The sequence below is a fragment of the Nerophis lumbriciformis genome, linkage group LG17 (genome assembly GCF_033978685.3).
Source record: "Nerophis lumbriciformis linkage group LG17, RoL_Nlum_v2.1, whole genome shotgun sequence".
Taxonomy (NCBI): domain Eukaryota; kingdom Metazoa; phylum Chordata; class Actinopteri; order Syngnathiformes; family Syngnathidae; genus Nerophis; species Nerophis lumbriciformis.
In genome coordinates this window covers 12,704,394-12,728,440 of record NC_084564.2, presented here as the reverse complement: position 1 = coordinate 12,728,440, position 24,047 = coordinate 12,704,394, and the positions used below count along the sequence as shown (strand labels likewise).

Below are 24,047 nucleotides of genomic sequence, written 5' to 3'. Positions count from 1 at the left end.
ATTTTCGGGAGGGGCACTGAAATTTGGGAGTCTCCCGGGAGGGTTGGCAAGTATGAGAATTAGCGGTGTTACCGCGGCACCGCCGCTGTATATAATCAGCGGGCCAGCTCTAGTGTTAATTTGATATCGCCTCAAGGGCCAAGTGAAATTACACGGCGGGCCAAATTTGGCTCGCGGGCCAGAGTTTGACACCCATGACTTAAAGTATGTATTCCCTATTGAGTCGTTTACCTTGCAAGAATCATAGACTTCTTTAAAGTACCAGTATAACGGGAAAACAAGTTGACTTCATATGCTGAATTGTGTTTCATTTTATCCGTTATACCATATTCAATTATATTTCCAATCCGCAAAGTATGTGAAAATGTTGTCTAAACCAGTGTTTTTCAACCACTGTGCCGCGGCACACTAGTGTACCATGAGATATTGTCTGGTGTGCCATGGGAAATGATGTAATTTTACCTAATTGGGTTAAAAAAAAAGCTATGCAAACCAGTAATTATAATCCACAGATGTGCCGTTGTTGAGTGTCTGTGCTGTCTAGAGCTCGGCAGAGTAACCGTGTAATACTCTTCCATATCAGTAGGTGGCAGCAGGTAGCTAATTGCTTTGTAGATGTTGGGATCATGGTTTGTCGTGATCCCAATATGCAGACAACAGCGGGAGGCAGTGTGCAGGTAAAAAGGTATCTAATGCTTAAACAAAAAGGCATTGAAGCTTAGGGATGGCTATGCAAAACGCTAAGTAAACAAAAACAGAATGCTGGACGACAGCAAAGACTTACAGCGTGGGGAGCAGACGCCGTCCACTAAGTACATCCGTACATGACATGAAAATCAACAACAAAATAGGAGCGCAAGACAAGAACTAAAACACTACACACAGGAAAACAGCAAAAAACTCAAAATAAGTCACGGTGTGATGTGACAGGTCGTGACAGCACACCTACTTTGAGACAAGAGCTATAGTGATGCATGCTTGGTTATGATTTGAATTCATATCCAACAATTGCGAGAACGACTTTTTACTGTCAATATCGGCTGCTGAGTTTCATTTTTTTAATGTTTTCTGCTGGTGGTGTGCCTCAGAATTTTTTTAATGAAAAAAATGTGCCTTGGCTCAGAAAAGGTTAAAAAACACTGGTCTATACATCCACAAAACACCACAATTTCTAATGACCATTTGAATATTCTGCTCCAAAAGACTTCGGCAATTTCCGTAGATTCTGGATCTGATGATGTCACGGTGGGAAGCAGATCAGTCATACTGGAAATACGCAAACATTTGAAAGAGATCTGCTGTCTATCAAATTCTTTCGTGAGATATGGCGTCAGGGGATAAGCTTGGTCACCCAAAATAAAAAAAGGAACCGGATCTTCATCTTCCAGCAGTTGTTTGGGTAACGAGGGGAAGGTTCCATCTTTCAGCTGCGCGCTAATGGCGGAGTTGGTGAAGATGCGGACATCATGCACGCTGCCTGGCCATTTCACAGTCACATCCATAAAGCAATATTTGTAGTCACACACTGGCTGTATCAGATCCACGGGAGGAAGAGACAAAGTGTTTCTGTAAATAGACTCACAGCTGATGCTGGCTTTTCAACTTTGCGCCTATAACAATCCGGATGGTTCTTTTCCTCTTTGGTCCGGAGGACACGACGTCCACAGTTTCCAAAAACAATTTGAAATGTGGACTCGTCAGACCACAGAACACTTTTCCACTTTGTATCAGTCTATCTTAGATGAGCTCAGGACCAGCGAAGCCGACGGCGTTTCTGGGTGTTGTTGATAACCGGTTTTCGCCTTGCATAGGAGAGTTTTAACTTGCACTTACAGATGTAGCGGCCAACTGTAGCTACTGACAGTGGGTTTCTGAAGTGTTCCTGAGCCCATGTAGTGATATCCTTTACACACTGATGTCGCTTGTTGATGCAGTACAGCCTGAGGGATCGAAAGTCACGGGCTTAGCTGCTTACGTGCAGTGATTTCTCCAGATTCTCTGAAACTTTTGATGATATTACGGACCGTAGATGGGGAAATCCCTAAATTCCTTGCAATAGCTGGTTGAGAGAGGTTTTTCTTAAACTGTTCAACAATTTGCTCACGCATTTGTTGACAAAGTTGTGACCCTCGCCCCATCCTTGTTTGTGAATGACTGAGCATTTCATGGAATCTACCTTTATACCCAATCATGGCACCCATCTGTTCCCAATTTGCCTGTTCACCTGTGGGATGTTCCAAATAAGTGTTTGATGAGCATTCCTCAACTTTATCAGTATTTATTGCCACCTTTCCCAACTTCTTTGTCACGTGTTGCTGGCATCAAATTCTAAAGTTAATGATTATATGCAAAAAAAAAATGTTTATCAGTTTGAACGTCAAATATGTTGTCTTTGTAGCATATTCAACTGAATATGGGTTGAAAATGATTTGCAAATCATTGTATTCCGTTTATATTTACATCTAACACAATTTCCCAACTCATATGGAAACGGGGTTTGTAGTTAGCTCTCTGTGATCACAGCACCGCTAAAGGTATTTCCTCAGCGTTACCACTTGTAATAGCAATATTCCTAATACTTGGTTAATGTGAAGGTCACGAGATGTAAATGGAGTATTGTTGGCGGTTTTTGGGTGCATTGTTAGCCACCTCGTACTAGCCATATATGACAAATTAGAATGCATGAAAAAAGAAAGACATACTTGTTTTTGTCTTACATTAAATAAGGATTGTGAATGATCGGCACAATTCCAAGATAATTGGCAGTTCCTGTATGATGACATCACAGATAAATGGTGTGTGACCGCATCAAATCCACAGCAGATATTTACAACATTCTTACATGTCACGTCTACCCAACCGTGAAATGAGATCCGCTCGTGTCATCGATAATCCTCGCAAGCGGAACAGCCAGGCGCACCTGGAGGCACGGTAAAGAATTCCTCCATCTGTGGCGCCGGCGTGCCGAGCCAACTTTTTGTTCGCTCACGTTGTGTCGAGACAAGCCTTTTGTCTTTGCACATTCACACATCACCTTCACACATCAGAACAAAACCTTTGCACTCAATTGTCTTTAATATCGTGCAAGTTTACAAGATCCAAGCATGAGTATTAACACCTGTATGATGGCGACTTGTTACGCAGTAGTCGTACAGTAAGTATCTCACTGCAGTACTTGTCATCTTCTGCAAACTTCTAGAGGATTATTTTCGGTGTCAAAGCACCAACTCTGTTTAAAGTAATTTAGGGTGACTGGGATTTACTCACAGCTTTCGGCCAAAAACAATAAAGTAGTGAGCCTGAGTGTAAATATCTATTTAATAGCCATAATTTATTCTCACTTTGAAATGATTGCCGTCAGTCTGCTGGCACATTGCTGTTTTTTTAAACCTGATGACTCGTCTTGTCAGTTTGACCACATGTCATCATAGCTTATTGTGGCTTGAAGATGTTCCGTAGTGGTAACATACTCAAGCTATTATTGCGAAGAAAGCCACAACACCTTTTTTTTTTGAAGAACATTTTATTTTATAATATTTAGAAAAAAATTGAAAAAGTTGTAGTCTCTTTCTTTGGTTTATTTGCATACCGGTATAATGCATAAATACTCAGTGACGTGCGGTGAGGTTCATGACTGGTGAGGCACTGACTTCATCACAGTCAGATTTACAAACATATGAACCCTAAAGAGTACCTTATTCACCATTTGATTGGCAGCAGTTAACGGGTTATGTTTAAAAGCTCATACCAGCATTCTTCCCTGCTTGGCACTCAACATCAAGTGTTGGAATTGGGGGTTAAATCACCAAAAATTATTCCCGGGCGTGGCGCCGCTGCTGCCCACTGCTCCCCTCACATCCCAGGGGGTGATCAAGGGGATGAGTCAAATGCAGAGGACAAATTTCACCACACCTAGTGTGTGTGTGACAATCATTGCTACTTTAACTTAACTTTAACTTTACACATACAAACTGTAGCACACAAAAAAGCACATTTAATAAAAAAAAACGTTATTATGGTCTTACCTTTATGTAATATATTGGGTTGGAGGCAATAACCAGGCGAGGTGATGAAGTACGTCTCTTTACTGTAGACTTCAGAACAGACTCAACACACTTGACGTCAGGTGCGCAACACCAGGTAAATCGTTGGCCAACCAAAAAGTAACCACAGTACGCTATAGCCAACATTCACCAGGAGATGGCAACAGACAAACATAGATCACTCTATTACATTCCTCCCCTTTTAGAAATGTAGAAGTAAGTTACTCAAAAGAAATAAACAACCCAACCAAAAAATGCAGCAGCTCAATAAGAAGCCAAAAAGTGCAAAAACAATAATGTTCGTGTTGGAGGAGTTGTGAATGAATGAAATATGAAATCCGTGCTGCAGTCTGCAGGTGTACCTAATGTTGTGGCCCTGCAGTCATTCACAACTCCTCCAACACGAACATTATTGTTTTTGCACTTTTTGGCTTCTTATTAAATAACTTTTTTAAATAGATTCAATCTTGCACGTGGAAAGTTTAAGTGTGGGCTTTAGTTGATATAACACTCCAGCCAGGGGTGCATTCTACGGCGGGAGTACATTCTCTACCACCAGGAGGCGGGATTACTGCGAGCCTCACAAAGTGCGTCTTCGCAGCAGTTTTATGATTGCTCAGCACAAGAAATACGTTACACACATACAGTTGTTGACAAAATACACTGTACATTATATACCTCAGCTAACTAAACTATGGAAATGTATAATATAATTCATATAGCAATACGGTCTCACTGCACAGCAGGCCAGCAGTTAGCCGAGTCCGCAATCCATGGTGAGGCACAACGCAGTGACATGCCTCAACTGGCTGCTGTTCACCGCACCGTCTCTTCTCAGTATTTGAACGGAAAATGTGAAAATTCATCGATTTTGAATAAAAATTATCTAAAACTGGTGAAGTTAAATGGAAAATAACTTTATAGTATAATCACTGGATACATTTAACAATTTAATTTATTTTTTTTCTTTTTGCATTTTTTTTCTTTCCATGATGGCAGGTGAGGCCCCGCCTCACCTGCCTCTAGTGACTGCACGTCACTGTAAATACTGTAAACATTGCATTTACTGTATTAGTAACCCAACTGTCAGTGTTGTATCCCTATTAATGTTTCTACTGGTACTATTGTGAAACTCATACTATTAAATTTTTTTACAAAGGAAAAAAGATACAATAAAAATAATTAAATATACAAAAAGTAATAATAATAATAATTCATTGTAGAATCAGATATGTTTATTCTGTTTAGATTTTAATTTTAGCTGTATTCGAGTAACCTCTAAAATAAAATTCTACAAATAGAAATTAAGATTATTATTATTCATTATTTAAAAGAATTAAGGTCCAATCTTTGTAAAAAAAAAAACATATATATTGAAAAAATATTAATTAAAAAAGCTGTTTATAGGATGATTTTAACTATATGTTAAAGCTACTGTCATTTTCATTCTAGTTTTTAGAACCCTTACAAGATCTCTACAAATGAAAACGATTATTATTCTGTTTAGATTTTAATTTTAGCTGTATTTGAGTAACCTCTAAAATAAAATTCTACAAATAGAAATTAAGATTATTATTATTCATTATTTAAAAGAATTAAGGTCCAATCTTTGTAAAAAAAAAAAAAAAAAACATATATTGAAAAAAATATTAATTAAAAAAGCTGTTTATAGGATGATTTTAACTATATGTTAAAGTTACTGTCATTTTCATTCTAGTGTTTAGAACCCTTACAAGATATCTACAAATGAAAAGGATTATTATTACTTTTATTATTTTTGGTTAGAATTTAAATCCACATTTTTGTAAAAAAAAAAAAAAAAAAAAAAAAAAAAAAACACAAAAAATCTATATTTTTTGTTAATTAAAGTATATGCACTTAATTTGATTAATTTAGTCTGGTGTTCTACAAATAAAAATGTTTAAAAGTTGTAAAATATAAAGTATATTTTTGTATTATTGTGTCTTGCTCAAGGACACAACGGATGTGGCGCGGTTGGGAACCTGAGGGTTCCTGGTTCAATCCCCACCTTCTACCAATCTAGTCACGCCCGTTGTGTCCTTGAGCAAGACACTTCACCCTTGCTCCTGATGGGTCGTAGTTAGGGACTTGCATGGCAGCTCCCGCCATCAGCGTGTGAATGTGTGTGTGAATGCGTGTGTGAATGGGTGAATGTGGAAATAGTGTCAAAGCGCTTTGAGTACCTTGAAGGTAGTAAATAGCATTTATTTAAAAATGTTTAAATATATCATAATACATTGTTCATTGGATTATTTTAAAATAACCTGTTAAACTGTCTTTGAGTATCCGGAAATAAATCTATATACTGTATTGTATTGTATATAGACTTGGCCTTGACCTGGAATCCCTCTCCAGTGGCCCAGGCTTAGACTAAATATTTAAAAAAAAAAAAAAAATGTATCCCCAGACTGTTTCCCACTTTTTTTTGTAAGGGGTGCCAGTTGGCAGACCCTCCTGTTCTGTCTCCCTGTAATGTTTGTCTGCTCTTGAATGGGATTGTGCTGAAAATCTTAGTTTCCCCTCGGGGATTAAAGGGGAACATTATCACAATTTCAGAAGGGTTAAAACCATTAAAAATCAGTTCCCAGTGGCTTATTTTATTTTTCGAAGTTTTTTTCAAAATTTTACCCATCACGCAATATCCCTAAAAAAAGCTTCAAAGTGCCTGATTTTACACCCGTCCATTTTCCTGTGACCTCACATAGTGATGCCGATACAAACAACCATGGCGGATAGAACAGCAAGCTATAGCGACATTAGCTCGGATTCAAACTCGGATTTCAGCAGTTTAAGCGATTCAACAGATTACGCATGTATTGAAACGGATGGTTGTAGTGTGGAGGCAGGTAGCGAAAACGAAATTGAAGAAGAAACTGAAGCTATTGAGCCATATCGGTTTGAACCGTATGCAAGCGAAACCGACAAAAACGACACGACAGCCAGCGACACGGGAGAAAGCGAGGACGAATTCGACGATCGCCTTCTAACCAACGATTGGTATGTGTTTGTTTGGCATTAAAGGAAACTAACAACTATGAACTAGGTTTACAGCATATGAAATACATTTGGCAACAACATGCACTTTGAGAGAGCAGACAGCCCAGTTTTCATCAATTAATATATTCTGTAGACATACCTTCATCCGCTCTCTTTTCCTGGGGGTCTGGCGGCAGATTTCTTTGACTTTATCGTTGGAAATGCATCTGCTTTGAGTGTCGCAGGATATCCACACATTCTTGCCATCTCTGTCGTAGCATAGCTTTCGTCGGTAAAGTGTGCGGAACATACGCCCAATTTCTTGCCACTTTTGCATCTTTGGGCCACTGGTGCAACTTGAATCCGTCCCTGTTCGTGTTGTTACACCCTCCGACAACACACCGACGAGGCATGATGTCTCCAAGGTACGGAAAACAGTCGAAAAAACGGAAAATAACAGAGCTGATTTGACTCGGTGGTTGAGAAAATGGCGGATTGCTTCCCGATGTGACGTCACGTTGTATTCCGAGAGCGAATAATAGAAAGGCGTTTAATTCGCCAAAATTCACCCATTTAGAGTTCGGAAATCGGTTAAAAAAATATATGGTCTTTTTTCTGCAACATCAAGGTACATATTGACGCTTACATAGGTCTGGTGATAATGTTCCCCTTTAATAAAATATTTCTGATTCTGTACTGTAATATTGGCAAGGGACGGGCAAGTGTCCTATGATTGTACTGTACTATATTTACCTATTGGTAGTAGCAGTATAAAGTTATTAAGATTTGACTTGGCATTATTGTTGTTTATGTTTGACATCATGGTTACACAAATGTGTTCTCTTTGGGACATTTTCATCTTTTTTTTTCTGCCCTATGTGATTTTTGGTGCTAACAGAAAGTGTTGAATTAGGTTTAGCCACACATATTCTACACAATACTATCACAGAGTACAGAAGTAGTAGAACTAGTTGATATTGTCCACTTCCAGGAACTTCTTGTTGTCCGCCGCAGTCAACGTTGCAGCCGTTGGACCATAGGCGCCGATCCCCGTGGGTGCTTCGGGGCCCGAGCACCCACGGACAATGCAGAGCACCCATGTGGAATTGATGGCAAATGATTTCTCACCACCTAGCAAAAACCGCACATGCTAAGGTTATCCTTGTCCACACACACACAATGGTCGTTTAAGACCCCCTGCCCCCTCCGTCCGCCGGCGCAACGTGACCTAGTACGCATGCGCGGAAAATGCGCACGTCATAGTCACCTCCAGTGTTGCTTTGTGTACAAGTTCTTAAATTGAACTTATCTGAACAATATCCAATGTTGTGGTATTTCAATTAACTGGAATCCAGTGTGCTGTGGGACCCTATTGTAGTGTATCACACCTAAGCCATCATGAATTAATCAAATCTTTAATGGACATGTCAAAGTAAACAATGTGATAAAGAACATTTTACATCAATCAAACTAGGGATCTAGATATCTGGTCAGGACACTCCTCACTCTTGTGCCTTCACCTTCATTGTCCATTCGTTTTTGGTGACTTTATATACTCTGGACATAGACGTTCAGTCCGCGACATACATGGCGGACTATAACTGATACAGTCTGCTTTGCCAGTCCAAATGCATTAGCCATTTTTCCCGAAGTCTTCTCTCGTCAGCCAGGTAATACAAAGCACACCCTACATTTTTTATCACATCCACGGGAGCACGCATTCTCGTTGACTCTCCTTCGACAAATGGACAAAGTTTTTCGGTAAGTAGAATCACAGCTGACCTCGAAATAGGAAAGTTATCTTGCCGTCTGAGAAGTGTTGTATCCCAAATAGCTGCAATCGCTTTCTCTTAAAGGGGAACATTATCACCAGACCTATGTAAGCGTCAATATATACCTTGATGTTGCAGAAAAAAGACCTTTTTTTTTTTTAACCGATTTCCGAACTCTAAATGGGTGAATTTTGGCGAATTAAACGCCTTTCTAATGTTCGCTCTCGGAGCGATGACGTCACAACGTGACGTCACATCGGGAAGCAATCCGCCATTTTCTCAAACACCGAGTCTAATCAGCTCTGTTATTTTCCGTTTTTTCGACTGTTTTCCATACCTTGGAGACATCATGCCTCGTGGGTGTGTTGTCGGAGGGTGTAACAACACGAACAGGGACGGATTCAAGTTGCACCAGTGGCCCAAAGATGCGAAAGTGGCAAGAAATTGGACGTCTGTTCCGCACACTTTACCGAGGAAAGCTATGCTACGACAGAGATGGCAAGAATGTGTGGCTATCCTGCGACACTCAAAGCAGATGCATTTCCAACGATAAAGTCAAAGAAATCTGCCGCCAGACCCCCATTGAATCTGCCGGAGTGTGTGAGCAATTCAGGGACAAAGGACCTCGGTAGCACGGCAAGCAATGGCGGCAGTTTGTTCCCGCAGACGAGCGAGCTAAACCCCCTATCGACCCTAGCTTCCCTGGCCTGCTGACATCAACTCCAAAACTGGACAGATCAGCTTTCAGGAAAATAGCGCGGATGAGGGTATGTCTACAGAATATATTAATTGATGAAAATTGGGCTGTCTGCACTTTCAAAGTGCATGTTGTTGCCAAATGTATTTTTATATGCTGTAAACTTAGTTCATAGTTGTTAGTTTCCTTTAATGCCAAACAAACACATACCAATCGTTGGTTAGAAGGCGATCGCCGAATTCGTCCTCGCTTTCTCCCGTGTCGTTGGCTGTCGTGTCGTTTTCGTCGTTTTCGCTTGCATACGGTTCAAACCGATATGGCTCAATAGCTTCGGTTTCTTCTTCAATTTCGTTTTCGCTACCTGCCTCCACACTACAACCATCCGTTTCAATACATGCGTAATCTGTTGAATCGCTTAAGCCGCTGAAATCCGAGTCTGATTCCGAGCTAATGTCGCTATATCTTGCTGTTCTATCCGCCATGTTTGTTTGTATTGGCATCACTATGTGACGTCACAGGAAAATGGACGGGTGTATATAACGATGGTTAAAATCAGGCACTTTGAAGATTTTTTTAGGGATATTGCGTGATGGGTAAAATTTAAAAAAAAAACTTCGAAAAATAAAATAAGCCACTGGGAACTGATTTTTAATGGTTTTAACCATTCTGAAATTGTGATAATGTTCCCCTTTAAGGGGTTATCCGGTTTAGTGTAGACATAGCCTCAGAAAAGTAGCGTCAGATTTACCGCCCGTCCGAGCATCTACTGGCAAAAATGTAGATCGGCGCCTATGCGTTGGACTCTTCCCAGGTAGACTGGAACCATTCACAAAGAGCGAAAAAGCCTTGTGTGACGGATGTGCACCGTTTGTAACCTTTTCTCACCTCTACTGTCCAACATAAGCCAACTTCAACGGTGCAGTCGTATATTCTTGTTCTACTAATTAACAATGACAATTTATTGGGAAGAGTCATTCCTTCAGTTTGAAACGCCAGTAAATGTGTCGCCGGTTTCACTTAACGGCGGGACCACATTCACTGTGCCACATCAACAGAAACCTGAATCCCTGACTAAATCATTGATTGGAGTAATAGTGCTGAGTTGTGTGGAAAAGGACCAGAAAAAAAAAAGCCAAATGGAAAAGCCATTGAGTCCTCCAGCAGATGTTTTTTCAATCCTCCATGTTGGATATGTGCTGCTGATGAATTCACTGGCAATGTAAAAAAAATAATGTATGTGTTTTTGAATGGTGTTATGTAGCATGAAGTGGTATAAATATGTAAACGATGTGTACTGTACATTGTTTGCCAATGCGATGCAGTCTTTAGTCTATCTGGGATTTCCTTAACAGAGATCCTAACTGGCTTTCCATTGCACCCCCGTTGCCAAGACGCGTTTAACACATCATGTTAAGCGATGATTGATGCAGCATGAGGGGGTTGAGGTCATTTCCCATGTTTGCGCGCGATCAGGTTGCAGGTGCGTGCTCCATGACTGTGCAGGTTGTGTTACCGCCGAGCTAATGTGCTTAAAGTTGTCGCATAAGGTGAGAGAATGAGATCGCATTAGAGGGAACTACAAACTTTTTGATGTTGGGTCTTTTGTCTGAGTACGTAAGAAGACAGAAACTGTTTTGGTTTGGACTTATGTGTGTAGTTGTATAGCACTGGAACGTTACCCTGTGGTGTCCCACAAGGCTTAGTTCTCCGACCACTGTCATTAAAACATGACATGTTTCTTCAGCCATTATTACTAACTGTTGGTTGGCTTTATGCACATGCAAATGCAGACGACAGCAAATATTGTTGTAATCGATTAGCTTCCATTAGTTATCTTTTACAAAAATCCATCCATTTTCTACCGCTTGTCCCTTTCGGGGTGGCGGGGGGTGCCGGAGCTGGAGCCATAACCACGGTGAACTCTCATAGGCACTGATTCTATAGTTTAGCACCTCTCTGTGTGCAATTTTTACTTTCCACCCACAGTCTGAATGCTTATGTATATAGTATCCATCCATCCATTTTGGGGTCGCTGGAGCCTATCTCAGCTGCATTCGGGCGGAAGGCGGGGTAGACCCTGGGCAAGTCGCCACCTCATCACAGGGCCAACACAGATAGACAGACAACAGTCACACTCACATTCACACACTAGGGCCAATTTAGTGTTGCCAATCAACCTATCCCCAGGTGCATGTCTTTGGAGGTGGGAGGAAGCCGGAGTACCCGGAGGGAACCCACGCAGTCACGGGGAGAACATGCAAACTCTATACAGAAAGATCCCGAGCGCAGGATCGAACCCCAGACCTTCGTATTGTGAGGCAGATGCACTAACCCGTCTTCCACCGTGCTGCCCTATGTGTATATAGTATAATATTCAATATTTAAACAACACATTCAGAACATTCGTTCCCAGGACTGGACTGTGCACCTTACCTCCTTTTGCACTATTTTTCTTTTCTTTCCTTCTCATGTTTTGCATATTTGTAGACTGTCATACTGATACTGGAGTTGCTTTTAATCTCATTGTACCTGTGTATAGTAACAATAAAAGGCATTCTATTCTACAAACCCTGTTTCCATATGAGTTGGGAAATTGTGTTAGATGTAAATATAAACGGAATACAATGATTTGCAAATCATTTTCAACCCATATTCAGTTGAATATGCTACAAAGACAAGATATTTGATGTTCAAACTCATAAACATTTTTTTTTTTTGCAAATAATCATTAACATTAGAATTTGATGCCAGCAACACGTGACAAAGAAGTTGGGAAAGGTGGCAATAAATACTGATAAAGTTGAGGAATGCTCATCAAACACTTATTTGGAACATCCCACAGGTGAACAGGCAAATTGGGAACAGGTGGGTGCCATGATTGGGTATAAAAGCAGATTCCATGAAATGCTCAGTCATTCACAAACAAGGATGGGGCGAGGGTCACCACTTTGTCAACAAATGCGTGAGCAAATTGTTGAACAGTTTAAGAAAAACCTTTCTCAACCAGCTATTGCAAGGAATTTAGGGATTTCACCATCTACGGTCCGTAATATCATCAAAGGGTTCAGAGAATCTGGAGAAATCACTGCACGTAAGCAGCTAAGCCCGTGACCTTCGATCCCTCAGGCTGTACTGCATCAACAATCGACATCAGTGTGTAAAGGATATCACCACTTAGTCTCAGGAACACTTCAGAAACCCACTGTCGGTAACTACAGTTGGTCGCTACATCTGTAAGTGCAAGTTAAAACTCTCCTATGCAAGGCGAAAACCGTTTATCAACAACACCCAGAAACGCCTTCGGCTTCGCTGGTCCTGAGCTCATCTAAGATGGACTGATACAAAGTGGAAAAGTGTCCTGTGGTCTGACGAGTCCACATTTCTAATTGTTTTTGGAAACTGTGGACGTCGTGTCCTCCGGACCAAAGAGGAAAAGAACCATTCGGATTGTTATAGGCGCAAAGTTGAAAAGCCAGCATCTGTGATGGTATGGGGGTGCATTAGTGCCCAAGACATGGGTAACTTACACATCTGTGAAGGCGCCATTAATGCTTAAAGGTGTCATGATCCGTTACCCGGCTCATGGCATGAATTATGTTGATTATGTTTCTGGTTTTAGTCGGTTTCCTGGGTGCACCCTCTTTCCCTGTTTACTGCTGGTTTCCATGGGCACTGATTCTCCTCACCTGTCTTAGTTTTGGCAATTAGTGTTTCCACCAGGTGTTTTGGCTAATCACTCCCCTTTATAGTTTCCTGTCACCCAGCAGTAAGTGCTGGGTCAATGTTTGCTCTACGCAACATTTACGTTTCCCCTGGTTTTCTCCTCATAGTAAGTTTGTGCACGCTAGCATTCCTTGTTTATCACCCTTGGTGACATTTTGGTTTTTTTTGTTTAGCTCCACGCTTGCTAGCGTCCTCTGTTTTGTATTTTTGTCCTGCCTTTTATTTATTAAATATACTTAAAATCTTACCTGCACTCCGCTCCTGCTTATCTTCTGTATTGGAAGGAACAAACATTCTCAACCATGCGTCCAAGACGTAACAAAAGGTACATACAGGTTTTGGAGCCATCCAAGCAACGTTACCATGGACGCCCCTGCTTATTTCAGCAAGACAATGCCAAGCCACGTGTTACATCAACGTGGCTTCATAGTAAAAGAGTGCGGGTACTAGACTGGCCTGCCTGTAGTCCAGACCTGTCTCCCATTGAAAATGTGTGGCGCATTATGAAGCCTAAAATACCACAACGGAGACCCCCGGACTGTTGAACAACTTAAGCTGTACATCAAGCAAGAATGGGAAAGAATTCCACCTGAGAAGCTTAAAAAATGTGTCTCCTCAGTTCCCAAACGTTTACTGAGTGTTGTTAAAAGGAAAGGCCATGTAACACAGTGAACATGCCCTTTCCCAACTACTTTGGCACGTTTTGCAGCCATGAAATTCTAAGTTAATTATTATTTGCAAAAAAAAAATAAAGTTTATGAGTTTGAACATCAAATATGTTGTCTTTGTAGTGCATTCAATTGAATATGGGTTGGAAATGATTTGCAAATCATTATATTCCATTTATATTTACATGTAACAATTTCCCAACTCATATGGAAACGGGGTTTGTATTCCATCTCTATTTCACTAATTATGTATCTGACAATTAAGAATGATAACAGTTTCTCCCTTCAGCATGAACTTCACAGCCGTAAATTGTTTGATCCAAAACATTTTCAGAGCCTGCAGACCTCCTAGCTCTGGTTCTAAACATTTGGATACAAATTAAACACTTTTTTTTTTTGTATCTAAAATCGCTTCCTCAGCGGTTTTCCAGAGTCGACAGCCAGCTTCTGGAGCTGCTATTAATTATTATGACATGGCCACTGAGGAAGAATTCCCCTTGATTAAACACTTGTACTTGGAAACACTTGTAAATATATGAAAGAGACATCATTAGGACTCCATCCTGGATATGCGAGACCTTTTGCAAATCTCTTGTAAACCTTTTAAGGACTTTAGCAATACTGCCAGGCCGTCATGGTCAGGTGTCTTTTCCAAAAAGTGGCACGTTTATATCAAAGAATGCACTTTATTGGAAAATGTTTGGGGGGGAAAAGAAAGCAGGAAAACTTTATATGGATACATGGATGGAAGTGAGAGACTTTTAACAATAAAGAAGCCAGACAAGATAAGACATTTTACTACTTCTTTACCATGCTTGGATTTACAAAATATTTTACTTACGTTTTATGGCTTTAGCTCTTGCATAGCAATAGAAAAAAGTGTAGAATCCCCCCCAAAAAAGTTTAATAGCTACCCCTGATGTCTTGTATTTATAGTCACTCCAAATTGTTCTTTTTATGTACATTTGCTCAACCAAAACACTCTTAAACTGAATATGCATTCAAGGTACCGTTAGTTTTTTTTACGAGAACAGCTTCGATCTTGATGGACGTTTAAAGTGCGTCCACCCTGAGTTGGCACGTGAGTTTCAACCCGTGGTTCGCTGTCTCGCTGCCTCAGTCCCTTCCTCTTCGCCTCCTGCCAGCTTGGGAGAGAAGGAAAAAGATAGTTTGAGACTGGGCTGTTCTGGCTCTCAAACTAACAAATGGCATGTTTAGCAAAGCAAGTATTCAGAGCAGACGATGCTACAGCGTTAGTCAGTTTAGCAATCAGGTGCAGCAGCAAGCATGACAGCAACCAATTAAAAAGCAAAAAGCACATTTTAATGATGGAATTACTGTTTCTTGCTGAGAGTTATGATTTTTTTTTTAGGTCATTACTGCAGGTATTTTACTTGGTTTTGTATAATTTTTCATCGACCAACCGAACCCATATTTTCCGTACTATAATCCGCTACTTTTTTCCCCAAGCTTTGTACCCTGCGGCTTATACAAAGGTGTGGCAATTCTATGGATTTTTCTACGCTAGCGGATAAATTATGGAATGGATTAAGCAAAGAAATCAAACAATGTACTAAAATGATCCACTTTAAGAAACTGTTCAAACTCAAAGTGTAAATAAACATTTCCAAAATATTTCTATGTAAATATCTAATTTCACGATGTACCATATACCGTATTTTTTGGACTATAAGTCGCAGTTTTTTTCATAGTTTGGCCGAGGGTGAAACTTATACTCAGGAGCGACTTATGTGTGAAATTATTAACATATTACCGTAAAATATCAAATAATATTATTTAGCTCATTCACGTAAGAGACTAGACCAGGGGTCGGCAACCCGCGGCTCCGGAGCCGCATGCGGCTCTTTGATCACTCTGATGCGGCTCAGCAGCTTACTTGCTGAACCCCCCAATTTTCCCGTTAGACTTCCGGATTTCAGTGCCTCTCGCAGAAAACTCCCGGGATCAATATTCACAGATTTTCACCCTTACATATATAATAAGGGCGTGCTATGATGGTACAACATTTGGCGCCCTCTACAATCTGTATTAACAGAGTGCCAGCCCAACACTTGTTATACAATATACATCTCCTGCTTGCACACGTACGTGACAGCAATGCATACTTGGTCAACAGCCACACAGGTTACACTGACGGTGGTCATACAAAACGACTTTAACACTCTTACTAATAATGCGCCACACTTTGAACCAAAACCAAACAAGAATGACAAACACATTTCGGGAGAACATCTGCACCTTAACACAACATAAACACAACAGAACAAACACCCAGAATCCCATGCAGCCCTAACTCTTCCGGGATACATTATACACCCCTGCCAAACCCCGCCCCTACCCCAAGCCTGTTCCCTCACACATCAACCCCCCCCCCTCCCCCTCTCTCTCTGTGCGACGGTTGAGGTGGGCGGGGTTTGGTAGCGGGGGTGTATAATGTATCCCGGAAGAGTTAGGGCTGCATGGGATTCTGGGTATTTGTCCTGTTGTGTTTATGTTGTGTTACGGTGCAGATGTTCTCCCGAAATGTGTTTGTCATTCTTGTTTGGTGTGGGTTCACAGTGTGGCGCATTATTAGTAAGAGTGTTAAAGTTTTTTTTTATACCGCCACCGTCAGTGTAACCTGTGTGGTTGTTGAGTAAGTATGCCTTGCTGTCACCTGTGTGAGCAAGTGGAAGCCCCATACAACATGTGGCTGATCAGGTACGCTGGTTGTGGTGGTCGCTATATGCTGTACCATCACGGCACGCATGACGCTGACAAGCGCTAATCATATAAAACTCGCGTGCTGCACCAGTTTAAAAAATTAATATAAAGGTGTGGGCAGCGTGTCTGAGACCCCTGATTTATATATAGCACAAAGCAAAAAAAAAACTTTGTATGCAGTGTTATATCATTTAAAATTTCTAAAGTTTTTGCGGCTCCCCATGTTTTCCATAATTTGTGAAACTGGTCAAAATGGCTCTTTGACTGGTAAAGGTTGCCGACCCCTGGTGTAGGAGGACAAACACGACACAAACCTTCCTAAATGTTATAAAGTCCACTGTTTAATATGTTTGTGTTTATGCTTCACTGATGAGAGTATTTGGCGAGCGCCGTTTTGTCCTACTAATTTAAGCGACCCTTGAACTCACCATTGTGTGGACTGTGACTCAAAAGTTTGTTTACATGTATAACTTTCTCCGACGCTGCCACAGAAAGACGTGTTTTATGCCACTCCTTCTTTGTCTCATTTTGTCCACCAAACGTTTCATACTGTGCGTGAATGCACAAAGGTGAGCTTTGTTGATGTTATTGACTTGTTGTGGAGTGCTAATCAGGCATATTTGGTCACTGCATGACTGAAAGCTAATCGATGCTAACATGCTATTTAGGCTTACTCTATGTACATGTTGCATCATCATGCCTCATTTGTAGTTATATTTGAGCTAATTTAATTTCCTTTACTTATGTCCTCTGTGTATTTAGTTTATTTTTCCCATGTTTCATGACACACTATCTGTATGTAATATTGGCTGGATAGTTGTTTGTGTGCCATGTTGTTCCAGACCACAGCAAACGTTAGCCAGCTTCCATTTGAAGAAGCCATTTCCTTTAACTTGGACAAACACATGTATACCTTTGGCCATTCTAAGACAGTTTTTTCCAGGAGTTATCTCACCCTCTGAGAAGTTTTACTAATGTTTTCCAATGTTGTAAAAATGTGTCGAACAAATATTACATTTCAACATTTCTGTCAACGAAGATTTGCGTCAGCCAGCGACACATAGTCATTGTGATAGTAGGCTAATATCGCTAATATAGACACTTACATCATGTGTTTCCATCATTGTAACCCTTATATAAGTCTTTTAATTTTTTGCGGCTCCAGACAGATTACTTTTTTGTATTTTTTGTCCAATATGGCTCTTTCAACATTTTGGGTTGCCGACCCCTGGACTAGACGTATAAGATTTCATGGGATTTAGCGATTAGGAGTGACAGATTGTTTGGTAAACGTATAGCATGTTCTATATGTTATAGTTATTTGAATGGCTCTTACCATAATGTTACGTTAACATACCAGGCACGTTCTCAGTTGGTTATTTATGCCTCATATAACGTACACTTATTCAGCCTGTTGTTCACTATTCTTTATTTTAAATTGCCTTTCAAATGTCTATTCTTGGTGTTGGGTTTTATCAAATAAATTTCCCCCAAAAATGCGACTTATACTCCAGTGCGACTTATATGTTTTTTTCCTTCTTTATTATGCATTTTCGGCCGGTCCGACTTATACTCCGGAGCGACTTATACTCCGAAAAATGCGGTACATCTGCATCTTGTAGTCCGGTGCGGCTAATATATGAAAAAATATTTTTTCTTCTACAATTTATGGGGTGCGGCTTATATACCGGTGTGGCTTATCATCCGGAAAATATAGTATCTGCAACTTGTAAAGCTTTATGGAGCCTACAAAAAGTCAAAATTAAGACAAAATATGTCCGTAATCTGTCCCTCCAGGGTTTTGCGGGCTTTTTTATGGTTGTCGTGGCCTAAAATGCCTGAATTGTGAATGAATGAAATTGTTAGTGTTCCTTAACATGAAGAAATCACAAAATTTCAACAAAAATTGGAAATAAATCCCAAGTTAACGTACTGTTTTAATTCATTACAACTAATATTAGTATTTTTTAATTATAATTACATAAAAAAAACAGTGTCTGAATGTTTATTTTACACTTAGTCCATTTTTACTCAGTGGCCTAGTGATTAGAGTGTCCGCCCTGAGATCGGTAGGCTGCAGTCTGCAGGTGTACCTAATGTTGTGGCCCTGCAGTCATTCACAACTCCTCCAGCACGAACATTATTGTTTTTGCACTTTTTGGCTTCTTATGAAATAACTTTTTTAAATAGATTCAATCTTGCACGTGGAAAGTTTAAGTGTGGGCTTTAGTTGATATAACACTCCCGTCAGGGGGTGCAAATTCTACGGCGGGGGTGCAGGAGGCGAGCCTCAGCCAGTGCGTCTTTTGCAGCCGTTTTATGATCGCTCAGCACAAGAAATACGTTACACACATACAGTTGTTGACAAAATACACTGTACATTATATACCTCAGCTAACTAAACTATGGAAATGTATAATATAGTTCATATAGCAATACGGTCTCACTGCACAGCAGGCCAGCAGTTAGCCGAGTCCGCAATCCATGTTGAGGCACTGAGTGACGTGCCTCGACTGGCTGCTGTTCACCGCACCGTCTCTTCTCAGTATTTGAACGGCAAATGTGAAAATTCAGCGATTTTGAATAAAAATAATCTAAAACTGGTGAAGTTAAATGGAAAATAACTTTATAGTATAATCACTGGATACATTTAAGAATTCTAACAGTGACTGCACGTCACTGTTAGAATGCAAACAAAAAGAAAACAACCTTTTGTCTTCTTTTCTCTGATAAGGATTGTGAACAATAGGCACAATTCCCCCCAAAAAGTGCAGTTCTTCTTCAACCTTAATCCCTGAATCAATTTATAGCTGTAGAAAATCCAATTCTTGGTCTTTTTCCATTGTATTACGGGTCTTAAATGTGGGTGTCCTATAAATCTGAGGGACACAACGGAATGCAATTTATAAATTGTAATAAATCTGTTGCTTAAGCTTCTGAGGTGCTGCACGATGCCTTCAGTTACCTCGCAGATTGCCGCTCACTCATTTCCAGAAACTCTCCGACATTAGGCCAAGCTGTTTGGCAGGATTCTTCAGGATTGTCCTTTCAAGCCGAATGACTTGTGTAAAAATATTTGTCGCTATCTTTCAGCAGCTGTGAGAAGTCTGTAAGAGGAGGCAAGGTTGGGACGGTGATCGGGTCCCTCGAACTAAACTCCTTTTTTTTGAACACCCTTTGCCAATGGAAACTGGAGACTGTTGTCTGAATGAGACATGTTGCGGTGGCACACGCTGGAATATGTCAATTATTTTCACCACTAAATCCTAAAACTTCAGATAGCCCTCAGCAAGAAAATAATGCATTCAGCATCTTGCAGCTTGTTGGGAAGTCGGAAATAGGCCTCTTGGATATGACTTGTTTTCGTAAAGAACAACATGACTGACAAATGTAAGATGTTAGTGTTTGGTTTGTGGGTCAGTCTTGACGACATACCCAGCGTTTCTTATTCTAAATGACCTAAAGCACAGATAAACCTGCTCAGTGGCCTTGTGGTTAGAGCAGTGGTTCTTAACCTTGTTGGAGGTACCGAACCCCACCAGTTTCATATGCACATTCACCGAACTCTTCTTTAGTGAAAAATAAAATGTTTTTTTTTTTTTCAAACTCAAGACAAAGTTATATGTTTTGGTAACACTTTAGCATGGGGAACATATTCTAAGTAACAAAGACTTAATTTAGAGTTATTTGGACACTAGGGGGAACATATTCTAAGTAGAGATGTCCCGATCCGATATTTGGATCGGATCGGCCGCCGATATTTGCAAAAAAATGCGTATCGGCAAGGCATGGGAAAATGCCTATCCAGATCCAGTTAAAAAAAAAAACGCCGCTCCGTGTTTTCCAACGCACCGATTTAAATAGTACATTCCACTTTTCTGCTGCTCCATAATTTACGTTCCGCATTTTCCAGCACACCTTCAACACATCCACAGGTTTGTGGATTCGAACGCAGTTGCTTTTAGCTGCTGGCATTACACGACAGGCTCTTCTCACTCTTTTCTGTGTCTGTGCTTCTCACAGACAGCGAGCGCACCTTCTTATACACGTCACATACTGTCACGTCATACGTCACATACGTATACGTCCTCCCCGAGCAGAGAGGTAGCAGCATGGCTAACGTTAGCTGTGATGCTAGCGCAGCCGTGTAACCAACGTTCTCTCTAAGGTGCTCGCCTGTGCAATTGCGCACTGTTTAAGCGTCCTCTGCGCATAGCAAATCTATACCACGCACAAAATCAAATAAAAAAATAAGCGCATAACAATTTTCGACACACGGACACGACAGAGAAAACAGTTTTCGTCATCATTGTTCAAATATTGTGACGTCTGTCGAGACGCTTATCTCCATTCGGTGCCACACGTCCACACCATCAAAATGCTGAGGCAAAAATTTCCACATCAACACCGTATGAAAAAATTAGTGATTTTTTTAGTTGTGATTTCCTACTCTGCATGAAAGTTTAAAAGTAGCATATATTAATGCAGTATGAAGAAGAATGTTTTAATGTAGACATGCAAGCCTTGAAAGAACATTTTGAAAATCAAGACTACATTTCCTGCAAATGGGTGCATTTCTACCCTATATTTTAACTTTAGATTTATTCTCATATCAAACTTTTTTGGCTGTCTTTTTGACACTTACATCCGGCGCCCCCCTCCACACCCTGGATTATAAATAATGTAAATAATTCAATGTGATTATCTTGTGTGATGACTGTATTATGATGATAGTATATATCTGATAGTATATATCTGTATCATGAACCAATTTAAGTGGACCCCGACTTAAACAAGTTGAAAAACTTATTCGGGTGTTACCATTTAGTGGTCAATTGTACGGAATATGTACTTCACTGTGCAACCTACTAATAAAAGTCTCAATCAATCAATCAAAACACATAGAATCATCATACTGATGTGATTATATGCATCAAGTGTTCATTCAAGGCTAAGGCAAAATATCGAGATAAATATCGTGTATCACAATATGGCCTTAAAATATCGCCCAGCCCTTGTTTCAATGATGCCATTTCTGTTTGTCATGTATAATTTTGTCTATTTTGTGTTTATCCTTGAATAACCAGGTCAGTTTCTTGTTACCAACCATTGTGTATTATGCAAACTCACCTAATTCAGCTGGCTAGTTGTTATCAAGAGTACTAAAACCCTTTTCAACATGATTCTGACAACTAAGTAGGCTAAATAACTTTAAACTTTAATACATGCTCGGATAGGCCAGTATCGGTCAGTATCGGTCGGTATCGGATCGGAAGTGCAAAAACAATATCGGTATCGGATCGGAAGTGCAAAAACCTGGATCGGGACATCCCTAATTCTAAGTAACAAAGACTTAATTTAGAGTTATTTGGTTAGGGTTAGGGTCAGGGTTAGAGGGTTAGGGCCAGGGTTAGAGGGTTAGAGTTATAATAACGCTATGCCGAATAAGGCATTAATAAGTACTTAATAATGACTAGTTAAGAGCCAATATGTTACTAATTTGCATGTTAATAAGCAACTAATTAATAGTGAATATGTTCCCCATACTAAAATGTTACCATGTTTTTTTACTGGTGCATAAAATGAACCGTGCATGAACATCACCTTGTTCAAAGAACAAAACCAACACAGTGCATAAACTCACAACAAATTACACACCTGCAAACCAGTGTGACTTCTGCTGTTGCCGTATCCGTAATACGCCGATAGGGAGAAGTTTGTGTTTACACGATGAGTCGGGTGTGTTTTGACCTCCGCCGAACCCATGAGGCCGACTCACCGAACCCATAGGGTTCGATCAAACCCAGGTTAAGAACCACTGGGTTAGAGTGTCCGCCCTGAGATGGGTATGTCGTGAGTTCAAGCCCCGGCCGGGTCATACCAAAGACTATAAAAAAGGAGCCCATTACCTCCCTGTTTGGCACTCAGCATCAAAGGTTGGAATTGGGGGTTAAATCACCAAAATGATTCCCGAGTGGGGTGGGGATAAGGGGATGGGTCAAATGCAGAGGCTAATTTCACCACACCTAGTGTGTGTGTGACTATTAGTGCTACTTTAACTTGTAATACTGTAATGTTATTACGCAGTATTTGTAATGTTAACAGTCAGTTAAATGGATAGCACAACAAATATGTCTCTCTGTTATTATATTATGTTGTCAGGCTACTGCATTTTGGCCTTCACGTCCCTCCGCAATACATTTGTCCTGCACGCATACTTGCCAACCCTCCCGAATTTTCCGGGAGACTCCCGAAATTCAGCGCCTCGCCCGAAAACCTCCCGGGACAAATATTCTCCCGAAAATCTCCCGATTTTTCAGCCGGAGCTGGAGGCCACGCCCCCTCCAGCTCCATGCGGACCTGAGTGAGGACAGCCTTTTTTTCACTACGGGAGGACAACAGGGTGACAAGAACTAAATCATCCAGACTAGAGATAAATTGTATTATTATGTTTATCTTACCTAAAAATAAATATATTTATTAATTTAAAAAAAAAATTTTTTTTTTTAAATAAATACATTTTTACTATATTTTGCTAAAAACATCAAAATTAATTGTATTTTTTCTGACTCCTTATTACATCCAGCCATAGAATTATACATTAAAATAAACATATTTGAAATAATACATTTTAAATTATCATAATAATTCATTTAAAATGACCATATTTAATTATTAAAATAATTGCTTGTTTATCAACAACTTTAGCATTTTATTCATTACATTTTGAAGCTCTCAGAAGCCAAGTTATGTTATATTCATGTTATATTTATGCAAGTTTGAAGTATCAATTAACTAAACCAGTGGTCCCCAACCTTTTTGTAGCTTTTTGTCCCGCGGACCGGGGGGTGGGGGAGGGGTGATTTTTATTTTATTTTTTTTTTATTTTATTTTTTTTTCAATAAAGAAATACAATCATGTGTGCTTACGGACTGTATCCATGCAGACTGTATTGATATACATTGATATATAGTGTATATATTGTGTTTTTATGTTGATTTAATTAAAAAATAAAAAATAAAACATTTTTGATTTTTTTGATTTTTTTTTTCTTGTGCAATCAGTCCGCGGACCGGTACCGGTTGGGGACCACTGATCTAAACACAGTTTTGTTTGCATATTTTCAGGATGTAGATATATATATATGTATGCAATACTTGACTTGGTGAATTCTAGCTGTCTATATACTCCTGCCCTCTTAACCACGCACCGCCCCACCAACGACCACGCCCCCACCACCCCACCTCCCGAAATCGGAGGTCTCAAGGTTGGCAAGTATGCCTGCACGGCAGTCTAAAATTTCCGACTTCCCAGTGTTTTGGAATGCAGCATAAGCACACATGTAGGCAGCGATCCTTACAAGCCACAAACATTGACTGACAGGGTTTTAATGCAGGTATTAACTATCAACGTATAATAAGAT

The 24,047-nt window shown here is 40.2% G+C and overlaps 1 protein-coding gene across 1 annotated transcript in view; it reads right to left on the bottom strand.

Annotated features, from left to right (window-relative positions):
• Positions 1 to 14,585: 14,585 nt before the first annotated feature.
• Positions 14,586 to 24,047, bottom strand: part of postnb (periostin, osteoblast specific factor b) — a 63,232-nt gene continuing 53,770 nt past the window's right edge. Inside the window, exon 22 of the mRNA XM_061972521.1 lies at positions 14,586 to 15,045. Within this exon, the coding sequence (XP_061828505.1) occupies positions 15,017 to 15,045 (29 nt within the window). The 3' untranslated portion in view covers positions 14,586 to 15,016. The remainder of the gene's footprint in view (positions 15,046 to 24,047) is intronic.